This window comes from Excalfactoria chinensis, chromosome 11 (assembly GCF_039878825.1).
Source record: "Excalfactoria chinensis isolate bCotChi1 chromosome 11, bCotChi1.hap2, whole genome shotgun sequence".
Taxonomy (NCBI): domain Eukaryota; kingdom Metazoa; phylum Chordata; class Aves; order Galliformes; family Phasianidae; genus Excalfactoria; species Excalfactoria chinensis.
The window spans coordinates 16,453,105-16,464,819 of NC_092835.1; the positions used below are offsets into that span (position 1 = coordinate 16,453,105).

Genomic DNA, 11,715 nt, shown 5'->3' on the forward strand with positions numbered 1-11,715 from the left:
TCTGTGATTCTTGGTGGGTAAAAAATGGGGGGTATTGTAGTGAATTACTTTGTTGAACCTTGTTTGGTTTGGTTTGGGATAGGGCTGTGCCTGGGCCTCACCGTGGTCCATCCTCAGTGGAGAATGGGAGGACAGGTTTGTAGTGGTGACTGCTAACAGAGGGCAGTCTGTGCTTCCCTCAGGTCGGGATCGACTTCACTGCCTCCAATGGGAACCCACGGGACCCATCCTCTTTGCACTACATCAACCCCATGGGAACAAACGAATACCTGTCGGCAATCTGGGCTGTCGGGCAGATCATCCAGGACTATGACTCGTAAGTGCTGTGCCGTTCTGCCTCTCCCTTGCTTTTATAGGCATTCCCCTGGCTTCCCAACAAGCTGCTGGGATGCATGTCACCCCTTTCTGTGGCTTGATTTTCCACCTGTGGAGCTGGGGGAAATGACGCCTTGCTTTTGGAAAACTCCTTGGAAGAAAATTGTGGTGTACATTGAGACAGGGGCACTGCAATGAGTTTCTCTTTCCCCATCACCACTGTGCAATGTGATGGTGCTCATGCAGACAGGGAGCAGCTTTCCTGGAGCTGGTGGGATGGGGAGACGGTTGGTGTGCAGAAGAGCATGCAAGCATCCCTTGTGTGCGTGGAAATACACTTGTATGTTTTCTTCCCTTGCAGAGACAAAATGTTTCCTGCTCTGGGATTTGGTGCCCAGCTCCCGCCAGACTGGAAGGTAACGTGTAGCAGTGATCTGTGTGCTTGAAACACTTCTGTCCTGAGAGCTTCTGGGCAGGAGCAGAGCTGGGGCATGGGGCATGCTCAGGTTTGTAGGGTGATGTGAGGTGGGGATGGAGTGCAGGCATCCAGGCTGGCCCTAAGGCTCCCTGGCACTGATGCCAGTGTTGCTGATTAATTTTGCTGGTGGGAGGCAGGAGCAGTTTTGGGGCCATGGATGAGTGTATTAGGTTGCAGTGAGATCTGTCTGGAGGATGGAAGCTGGGCAGCCTCCAGATGATGCTGAGTGAGCAGTGCCTGTAGGTTGTGGCAGCATATTAGGGCAGGGAATTGGGTGTACAGGGGGTTGAAGCCACCATGGTCCTTGCTAGGCTGTGCTGGAGCATCAGTGGCCCACAGCAGCACAGGAAGCCTGCTAGAGCCAGTGTTCTCACGACAAGCACTGCTCCTGGCTGGAGGCTTCAGGAAGTGGGGCTGAGGAATTGCTCCCTGCACCTGAAGCCACTGCTGGACCTGTGAAAGGAGCTCATTCCCTTCCTGCAGCATTTTCACAACATAATCTTGTTTAGCCCTTGATGGTTACTACATCCCCAGGGTGCTTCCAGTCTTTATCTCGTTAATGAACTCCTCTGTACTGGCAAGCACTGGGTCAGATGCAGAAATACATCTCTTCTGGTCAGTTTGTCTGATGTCTGGCCCAGGAAATCATCCTCAACACACTCCAGGAGTTCTTGGGATTGCTTGTAGCCTGCGGCTTGGTATCCCCTGCTCCTGCATCCCGCTTCTTCCCAGGGGTGAAGGACAACTGGGGGGGCCCTACAGGACTGGTCCAGCGCTGCTTGTCACAGGAGCCACCACCAGCTGCAGGTGACACTTCCCATCCAGCTTCCACCTTTACATGGCCTCACAGCTCTCAGCTGACCACAACCACAGGGCAGAGTGCAGGGGCTCTCATGGTTCCACCATTCCAGCCAGAATCCCTGCAGTTCACATGGGAGTCGCTGCTGGTTGCCACTGTCTGGAGTCCATCCCTCCCTGCACACACTGGAGCTGATTCATCCCCCTTGGCCAGCAAATGTCTCAGGTCTGTCACTTCCCCAGATTCTGTGGGAAAATCTTAGTGAGCAACTTCCGAGGAATAACGGTTGCCAGCTGCCACCAGGGGATTTATTGTTTGTGGAGAGAAATGGGAATGGAAAATGCAGCGGGGCTGGAAGGAGCACGGCGTGCAGGGATGAGTGGCTTCAGAACCCAAGTGCTGAATCCCAAGGCCGGTGTTGGGCAGGCTGGTGAGGAGCTGCATGACCTGTGCACTGTGCCCTGGCAGAAGGTGAAGCTCGGTCCCGCTGATCAAAGGCCGTTGTGCATGGCAGACCAGGCAGAAAATGAGGAAGATGGTTAGAGATCTCAGTCGTGTATGTTGTGCTTTGTTCTCATCGCGCTCCTGTTGCCATGGCATCGCCAAACGCTTTCAAAGAACCAGTCAGAGTGAGATATTTTGCACACAAAAGTCTCGTTGGAAATGTCAAAGAACATCTTGCAATGTAACAGCTCTGTAAAGAGCCTCGAGCGGTTTCCCGGTAGGAAGCAGATGGGTTTTGGTTGCTGGGGGATGAGGTGGCCCTGCAGAGGGTGATGCTTGAAACTGAGTCTCCACCAACTACCCCATCTCCTGGGCTGGGGCTTGGGCACATCTACGATTCCTGGTGGGAGAAGATGGAGCTTCTACCCACAACCACCCCATCCAAAGGGCACAGCTAGGCTGCACGTGTGGACATCCCACCCTTTGGGGCTGCTGGAAGGGGGTGATCCCAGTTGGGAAAGGTCCTGCACTTGGACGTGGCTTAGTGGGCATGGTGGGGATGGGTCGGGGTTGGACTGGATGGTCTTAGAGGTCTTGTCCAGCCTTAATGATTCTGCGTACGTCTGGGTACAGGGAATGAGATTCCCCCCCTCCTCCTTTATTTTTTTTTAAACTTAGTTATTTTGAAGCCCTGTTGAATTCCTGTTGGATTTTCTAGCATATATATATATAATCTGTAAAAACTCAAGAGGAGGTTTTGAAACATTTGAGCCATGGAGGGGGTGGTGTGCTCCATGTAGTGCTGCAGAAAGTGAGGAAAACAGCTCCAAACTGCTTCACTGCTGCTTAAAGGAAAGAGAACCCCCTCTTTTTTGGTTGCAAAACATAGAAACGTTTCTGTTTACCTTCTCTATAAATACTTGCGTGGCAAAATTTGGAGTGTCTTCTAAAAAAACAACACAACAACCCCCAAACAGTGAGCCCTTCAATGACTGAAAGCCCAGAAACCTGAAGTAGGACGTGTTGCCCAAAATTAAGGCTTTCACCAGAAGTGGTGTGTGAAAAACAAGCCGTGCGTTTCAGAATGTGCCTCCAGTTGCCTGTTGGTGTGAATGGGATCGTTGCTGGCTGTGCTTATGGGCACGGAGACACCCGAGCGGGTCGGTACCACCCGCCTGTACGGCAGCTCGTCGGCTTTGCAGCACGCCGGAGTTTTAGCCTGACCTACTTTTGTTTGTTTGTGTCGTTTCTCACCCCACGGTGCCTTGCAAAAATAGTTTCTGCTGCTCTCGACACAATGCCCATTCTAATTGGAAAGTCTGAACCAGATGCGTGCTGCTTTCGCAGTCTTGGGAGGACTTAGGCTTCCCATGGCAATGTAGAGGACATTCATTCTGCCGGCGTTGTGAGTACGCATGTCCTGAAGCCATCCCTGGGCTGAGAACCGCAGCGAACTGCCACCCTCGTGAGAGGAAGAAAATAGCTTTGTTTTGTAACTACAGCACAGAGCTTTTTGTTTGGGAGCCCTTGCAACCAGTGGGCTGAGATCCCATATCACGCCTTTGGCTCACAGAGGTGCTGAAAGAGGGAGCTGTGTGTCCCCCATGCTGCTGAGAGCCCCATTGCTCCTCGCTGTGTCTGAATCACAGAGTGAGGAATGCCTCAGCCCCCAGATCTGGTGGTTCTTCCCCAAACAAGTGGTCAACCCATGCCAACACTGGGGCACGGGAGCCCTGAACCTTTCTTGCACCCACTATACTTCCGAAGCGACCATTCCCCAAATTTTATGTTTATTTTTTTATGGTTTCTGTTTGCAGGCACTTCCTAGAGGAGTAGATTTGGAGGGTTTCTGCTGTTGGTTTCTCTGGCATGGCTGATGCTACAAGCAAGGGTGTGCTGGGCTTATCTACCTGTGTCACGGGGAGCCTCTTTTTGAGGGCATCTCCCTCAGCTTGGGAGGAGTGGCAGAAAACCTTGTGGGCTTTGCATCTGCTTTGTAGGGATGGCTCTGCAGTTGTGTCACCTGTCCTGTACTGCTTTTCACCCTTGTCATGGCCCAGATCATGAGGCAGTGTGCAGTAGGGTGAAGTCATTTCATCTGATGTGATGTGTGTTCTCCCTCTGGGCAGCCAGCAGGAAGCCATGGGGACAACCTGCTGCCACCACTTGTGGTGTGATAATGCCAGGTGGATCTGTGATGGGAGTGGGAGGCCAGAGGAACCAGTCCATCCCTGGCCCCAACCACGTTTATCTTTGCTCCTCACTGTCAGATGGCACAGGACGGGGAAGCACTGCTGGCCCAGCAGGACAAACTGGTGTGATACTGCATCAGCTGAGCTGATGGGGATCACTGTGCTCTGCCTCTGTGCTAATTCGGATCTCTTCTCTACAGGTATCCCATGAGTTTGCCATTAACTTCAACCCCACGAACCCTTTCTGTTCAGGTGAGTGCCTGCCAGGCCTTCGCATGCCTTCAGTGTCTCCTGTCTTTCCTCCTGGGCTTCTCCAGTAACTTATCAAAGGAGATTTTCAAGGCCATTTCAGAGACAGCCTTTAACACTGAAGCAGAGCAGCTACTATGGGTTCACTCAGTGGAAAGCAGAGATCTGGGGGTGTGTAGGAGGTCCCAGGGTAAAATACAACTGGATTCAGACAGCATAAAAATAACGCCCTCGTTCTGGGTGTCCTACTAGCCGTCTGCTGGTGAGAAACACAAGGGCTGTTCAGCAGATGGGGAATTCAGGCTTAATGCTTTTGTAGCTCATTTAGCAACTGAGAGCCAATAGCAGTCATTGCTGAAGAGCTGTTCTAGCTATAGACAGTGAGGGGAACCTTGAGCTGCTGAGGCCATCTGTGCTGACCTTTACCCCAGCAGAACAGGAGCTCAGTGATAAAGAAAGCCTTTTTGGGTTGTCTTTGTTCTCCTGGTTTACGTGAGTGGGGAAGGACGGAAGTATCTTCCTGGGCAGCTTTGTGGGACAGCAGAAGCAGGAATCTCTGGTGACCTGCAGGACAGAGTATTGTTTCCCAAACAGCCTGGGAGCTTTCAGGGTGTTTCTGGGGTTTTTAAGCTTCTGGACTATCTCCTCTGCCCCAGGTCTGTCTGCTATATTGTTAAGCTCAGAGACCAGGAGCTGCTTTTCTTCTTGCTCCTCCTCTTTGCCTGATTTTGAGATCTTTTGCAGAAGCACAAGGAAAAACTTTGGATGTGGGTGCTGTGAAGCCTCTCACCGGAGAAGGTGTGAGGATCTGCTGCAAAGTGGCTGAGGAGCAGAGCCCTGATTGTAGAACATTTGCATAGAGGTGGATGAAACTTTGTGATCTGGATGAGTTTGGAGGAAAAAGATATTTTGAACTTGAGCTCCCTTGGCATTACTAGCTCATCATCCTCTACTCGTTCAGATGGTGATAGGACAGAGGGGAACAGTTTTAAACTAAAAGTGGGGAGATTTAGATTAGACATTGTGGGGAATTTTGTCACTCAGAGGGCAGTGAGGCACTGGAGCTGGCTGCTCAGAGAAGATATGGATGCCCTGTCCCTGGAGGTGTTCAAGGCTGGGCTGAATGGGGCATCCTGGTGTGAAAGGAGGTGTCCCTGCCCATGGCGTGGGTGTGATACCTTGTTGGAACAAGACAGTATTTAATGTCCCTCCCAGCCAATCTGTGATCCTGTGATCATGCTTGGAGTATTTGGTGTCTGGCTTGGGCTGTTGCATGCTGTGATGTTGGGCTTCTCTGGTTTCCCCACAGGTGTGGAGGGCATCGTCCAAGCATACTCAGCCTGCCTGCCTCACATCCGCTTCTATGGACCCACCAACTTCTCCCCCATCGTCAACCACGTGGCCCGGTTTGCGGCTCAGGCAACCCAGCAGGAGGCTGCATCCGTAAGTCCTGCTTTTCTCTGACTACCGCGTGGTGTGGCCGGTGCGACCCAGTGCCTTGCTTTCATGTCAGGAGAGATGGGGCTGTGGGAGAGCCAGTGCAGAGCCAGGCTCAGCCTGGGCTGTATGTAGGAGAAAGTTTCTTGTTTGGGTTTAGCAACTACTCCAGCACTTGGGCAGGCAGATGGTGGGTTGCATCTGAGCATCTCATGGCCGCTGTGGCATCACTGCTGGGCTTCCTTCCTTCCCCAAGGACATGTCATGCTCAGCAGACAAAGCTGGCTGGCGAGACTGGACTGTTTAGGGGAGCTGGGGATGAAAGCTGCCTGCAAACAATTGTGGGAAGATCTCACCATCCCTTGTGGCTGACTTGTGTCTACTGTTCTGTTGCCCCATGCTGGTGAATGGAAAGGGCTTGGAGGAGATTTAGAACTAACCCTGCCTGTGAAGCCCAGCCATGGGCTCTCATCTGGCTGTCGTCACTTCACACAGAGAATGTAAAGGAAAAAAACAAACAATGCAGAAAGTCAACAGTCAACAGAATGGCAGCTGTGTAAAATCAGAAATTAGTGGGGGAGAGAATCTAGATGGGGGTGGGAAGTGCCATGAGTTGAGTGACCCTTGGATTTATATGAATGAGCACAGTGTGAAACCTTGCCCTCTGTATCTCAAAGAGGATCCAGCAGCCCTGGACAATAGCGTGAGTCCAGGTGTGGAGCTGCTCCCAAGCAAGAAGTGATAAGGCTACAACCTTCTGGCCTGGAACATGTCAAGGCGTGAGCTCAGGAGTCCACAACATGCATTGCAGGATGCAGGAAGGCTTTGATCTCTTCTGCCTTTTCCCCTGAAGCATCCACAGTTGGCTTCTGCTGAGTTCCACGGGGCTTTGGTCTGCCAGGGCAACTTCCGTTTGTGTGGATTCTGGCCAAGAAGGGAATGACAGTCCTGACAAGTGCAGCTCTGTTTCTTTCCAGATAGCTTTGGGCACCTGAGTGGTGTGGGACTGACGAGACTGTGGTGGGGACCATGAGGGAACTAGGATGGTGACAGTGCCACCATGGTGTGGATGGGAAACATGAGAAGCTGGGCTGAGGTTCAGAGGGTGACTTCAGACCTTTGGTTTATGTCACTTCAATACAAAGCAGACACCTGGAGGAAGATCCTTTTGGTTAAAGCAACATGTTGCTTGCGTGGTCAAATGTGAACCTTCTCCTGGAAGAAAACCTTTCTGCATCTCCCCCTGGGATGATGTTGAGTATCTTGTTTTTATCGCTCCTTTTCATGCTGGTTGGACAAGCAGTGGGCTCAGAGCCAGGAGCAGGATTCCCATGTAGCTGTTCCAGCTGCTCATCAGTCCTTGAAGTTGCAGATAATTAGTCCAGCAGACTGCTTACACCCATATGTCAGAAAGCTGTTCGTTAGCATGAAAGCCCATTGCACTGGGCTGCCCATCCTCATGTGCAGGAGATGGTGCCAGCATGGTGGTAGGAGGGTGATGCTTGTGCACTGCTGCTCTCCCCAGCTCCAGGCACAAAGCAATACTGCCCCATGTTTGCCTTTTTTCTTTGCCTTCTTCATTAAAATAAGCCACTTCCAGCAACTTCCATTTCAAGGGGATCCCATCACATCTCATCCATCCTTCCCTCACCCTTCCTGGCACCTCCATCTCCCCCAGGAAGGCTGTGGGCTGTCAGCCCTCACATCCAATACACGCTGCTCGTTGGGGGAAAGCCTGAATTGGGTTTGATTTGCCACAAACCCAGGTGCCTCCTCAGCTTTCATTTTCTCTCCTTGTTTGGAGGGGGAGGGAGAATCCCCCATGCTGCGCGCCAAGCAGAGGCACTAATCGTATGCAAATTGCACCCCTCTGTTGGCACTAATAGTTTAATCAAGGGAGATTTTAAATAATACGCACCAAAGGAACAGGCTGGAGACGGCTCTGCCTTTTTTGGAAGCACAGAACGTGATGGATCAAGGGCTGAGGCTTGGATCAGCGTGACGGGAGCAGGCAGCCCCGTCCCACGTCCCTGTCCCCATCCTGGGATGGGGTGTACATACCCGTGCTGGTGATGGATGCCTGCAGAGTCCAGGCTCAGCCTTCCCAGCCGGGCTGATGTTCAGTTCCCAAAAGGAGGTGGTTCTAAAATTGTCATCATTTGTTTGGAGCGCGTCCAGCCGATGCTGCCAGGTAAGGATGCTCGCAGCTGCTCTGCTACAGAGCCCTCGGGCTTTTCAGATCATCCCCGGCATCATCTCCCATTTCACTTTGCTTCTGAAATATGCAGTGAGAAGCAGTGGATGAGCTCTGCTCCCTTCTTGCCTCCTGCGTGCTTTTAGCGCTTTTCTCTGCCACTGATTTCAGAGAACAGGAAAGCTCTCTCTCTTTTTGTTCTTGTTTCATTCTTTTTGACCACACTCAGAGGCCAGTTCTGCACCAGTTTACTCACAGGCTAAGAAGGTTGGGCAGGAAGGGTGGAATGAGCTGGATTTTTGCCTGCTCTCAGCTGCTCCCTTTGAGGCTCTATTCCTCCTCCCTTACAGGTGCACGGTGAGTCCTGGCCAGCAGCGTGTGAGCACGCAGCTCCTCTCTTGTAACACCAAAGAATTGGTGCCAATTCTGGATTCCAGATACTGCCTTCCTGTATTAGTCTTCCCCTGGAATACTGTTTTTTTTCCCCACAGCTCCACATGTTTGCCCTGTTTCGGTGCCATGCCCCCTGGGATCTGCCTGGGGTCCTGCAGTGCTCAGGGCAGCAGCAGGTCCTGCTGCTGTGGCACAGCAGTGCCAGAAACCCACCCTCATCTGCACTCGGAGTTTAGCTGAGGGAAGAAAGCACTCAGGGGAGATTTCAAGAGACAAGATGTGGGCTGGAGGAAAAACAAGAAAATGGGCTTCAGGCTGCATGTCTCCTCCTGCTTTTCTAGGACGTCGGCACTGGTGGTTTTCAGAGGAAATGGAAAGAATGAGGAGAGGAACAAAAGGCTTTAATGCTCCTAAGTGCTTATTTTTCATCGTTTCTCCACCACGCGCGAGATGTGTAATGCACCAAAATGGAACCATTACTTTCCCCTGAGGGGAGAGGAGATGGAGGCGTTGGTCTTGGCAGGGTGCGCGTGCCGCAGCCTCACTGTGTTGTGTCCATCTGTCTGTCCCTGTGCCCTCTCCTTCAGCCCTGTGTGCTGGCATCTGCCAGCAGTGAGCCTAGAGTAGATGTGTCCCTTGCAGCCCTGCACAGCTCTGACCCTCTGTTCCCCTCTTTGCAGCAATACTTCATCCTCCTCATCATCACGGACGGAGTCATCAGTGACATGGATGAGACGCGCCACGCCGTGGTACAGGCATCCAAGCTGCCCATGTCCATCATCATCGTGGGGGTGGGCAACGCTGACTTTGCTGCCATGGAGTTCCTGGATGGGGACAGCCGGGTGCTGCGCTCCCACACTGGCGAGGAGGCCGTGCGTGACATCGTCCAGTTTGTGCCCTTCCGCGATTTCCGCAATGTGAGTCTGTGTTCCCCAGCAGTGGGGCCTTGAGAAGGGGGGGCTCCGGGGAGAGCTCGCTGTGGCCTTCCAGTACCTAAAGGGACCCCAGGAAGGATGGGGAGGGACTCTTTGTTGGAGGATGTAGTGATAGGACAAGGGAGAACGGCTTTAAACTAACAGGTTTAGGTTAGATGTTAGGGAGAAATTATTAGCTGTGAGGCCCTGGCACAGCTGCCCAGAACTGTGGGTGCCCCATTGCTGGGCATGCCCCAGGCCATGGATGGGGTTTTGAGGATGCCTGGTGACTGGGAGGTGAGATGTGCCATCTCATTGGAAGGAGGTGGTCTTTGAGGTCCCAGATCATTCTGATTCTGTGTTCTGTGATCCGACCCACATCATCCTGTGTGTGGTTCTCGTCTTGGAAAAGGGGCAACCCCAGCAGATGCCAAGCCATTTAAAAGAGAGAGCACTCATCATGCACCCATCAGCTCTCCCCTTTCCCATACCACCTGCCTCGCTCTGCCCTGAAAGAGAGCTGTCCCCAAGGCGGTGACATGCAGTATAACCACAGGTGCCACTGTTCCTTTTTCTCTTTGCCTGCAGGCCCCCAAGGAGACACTGGCCAAAGCTGTGCTGGCAGAGCTGCCCCAGCAAGTCGTGCAGTACTTCAAGCACCAAAACCTGCCCCCCATCAACTTGGAGCCCGCGTAGCGCCATGCCCGGCCCCGTCTGCATGTTGCCCAAGTCTGTTGGTCCCACTGAAAGCGCATGTTCCACATGCTGTTCAATGAAGAATACCCTCCCTGAAACACACAGGTTTGTACTTCTTAATTTAATTGTTCTTAAAAGCTCATCCTGGAGAAGCACCTGGATCCACTTTGTACAGCCGCAGCCCGAGGTAACACCGAGAGGCTGGGCCGTGCCCCAGTCCCACTCTGTTGAGTCACTTTTCAGTATTGAATGTACTTTGTATAATTTTAGTGGAACAGGATACAATTTTTACAAACAAAACTTGCTTTTTCCAAGCAATGAAATGCTTAATATATTATTATTACTATTACCATTCGTTGAACTGGTCATGTATCTGTGCCGTACCCGTACCGCTGTCATGCTCTATGTTCATTTTTATACTGTGTACATGTTATATTTGTTATACTCAGGTTAATAAAGAAACTCGGACATTTAAAACAAGGGGCTGCTGTCTGGTCCAGGCTGGGAGCACTGTGTGAGGGCTGGGTGCTTGGGGCAGCCCAATGCCCCTCACTGTTCTACCTGCACCACACCTTGAGCACATTGGCACAGTGCAAGGCCTATGCCAGCCTCAGCCCAGGAAGGTGGGGCCAGCTTGGGATAATGTTTGCCTTGCAAAGCCTTCTGGAAGGGAAAAATACCCATCCCCTCCCCCCCCAACTTTTCCCAAATAGGGAAGCAGTCTCTGAATGGTGGCTTGTTTAGAACTAATGCTGTATGCAGCTCCACTGCCAGCCAGGCAGGCGCTGTGCTGCTCAGCTTTCACATCAAAGTCTGGGGCTCTGGAAGAATGTTTTCTTTGCATCAGGAAGCTATGCAAGATACCATTCAGGCAAGCACTCGTGGCTGGGGTGTGCTGTGTTGGCTTTCCAGAGGCGTCGTGGATTGAGCTCCACACCAGGCAGACACTCACCTCTCCACTGCAGCTATGCAAGGCTCCCGCACGTGCAACTCTGAAGAAAAGCAGGTTTAAATCAGGGCATTGGGAGATCTGAGTGAGTATCTTCCGTCGTTAGAGAAGCTGGGATAGGCAGGAGCAGCTCAGGAGCAAAAAGCAGAGTGCCAGGCAGCACTCAGGCAGTGAAAGGTCTCTTAAACTCAACAGAACTTTGCCAGCCATTTGCTCTCCTACTGCAAAAGGCGTGGAGTTCTCCAGTCTGTGCACAGCTTGGTTTGACTGAGCCAGGATATCCCACCCCCTCGGTACTCAACACTATGCCACAGGAGCTGAGCTTTGAGCAGAAGCACCGCCAGCAGTTCCTCTGCACTCATTCACAAGGAGGGCACCGCCTCAGCCGCGACTCGATGGTGTGTTGAGGACAGGGCTGGCTGAAGCAGAACCCGAATTGCTTAATGGAACAGGGACAGTTACATGAATGGCACGAGCCAAGCTGGGAAAAAATAAAATGCATTCAGAATGTCTTTAATCGCGTAACACTAAAACTTCTTTACAGTGTCATGGCAATCCACACTTCACCATCTGCTCGAGTTTTGTCCTGCCCCCATTTCTCAAATACAGAATAAAAATGACATTTTAAAACAGAACACATGGCTGCTCCTACAAG

At 52.0% G+C, this 11,715-nt stretch overlaps 1 protein-coding gene across 3 annotated transcripts in view; it reads left to right on the forward strand.

Annotated features, from left to right (window-relative positions):
- CPNE2 (copine 2) overlaps positions 1 to 11,405 on the forward strand; it is a 39,061-nt gene extending 27,656 nt beyond the window's left edge. For 2 of the 3 annotated variants that reach the window (XM_072346216.1, XM_072346218.1), the window contains exons 11-16: positions 183 to 316; positions 677 to 731; positions 4,429 to 4,480; positions 5,787 to 5,920; positions 9,182 to 9,418; positions 10,004 to 10,585. In XM_072346216.1, the coding sequence (XP_072202317.1) occupies positions 183 to 316; positions 677 to 731; positions 4,429 to 4,480; positions 5,787 to 5,920; positions 9,182 to 9,418; positions 10,004 to 10,111 (720 nt within the window). In that variant the 3' untranslated portion in view covers positions 10,112 to 10,585. Of the gene's footprint in view, positions 1 to 182; positions 317 to 676; positions 732 to 4,428; positions 4,481 to 5,786; positions 5,921 to 9,181; positions 9,419 to 10,003 lie in introns of all 3 variants that reach the window. The other variant, XM_072346217.1, reaches the window with a different exon arrangement.
- Positions 11,406 to 11,715: the final 310 nt, after the last annotated feature.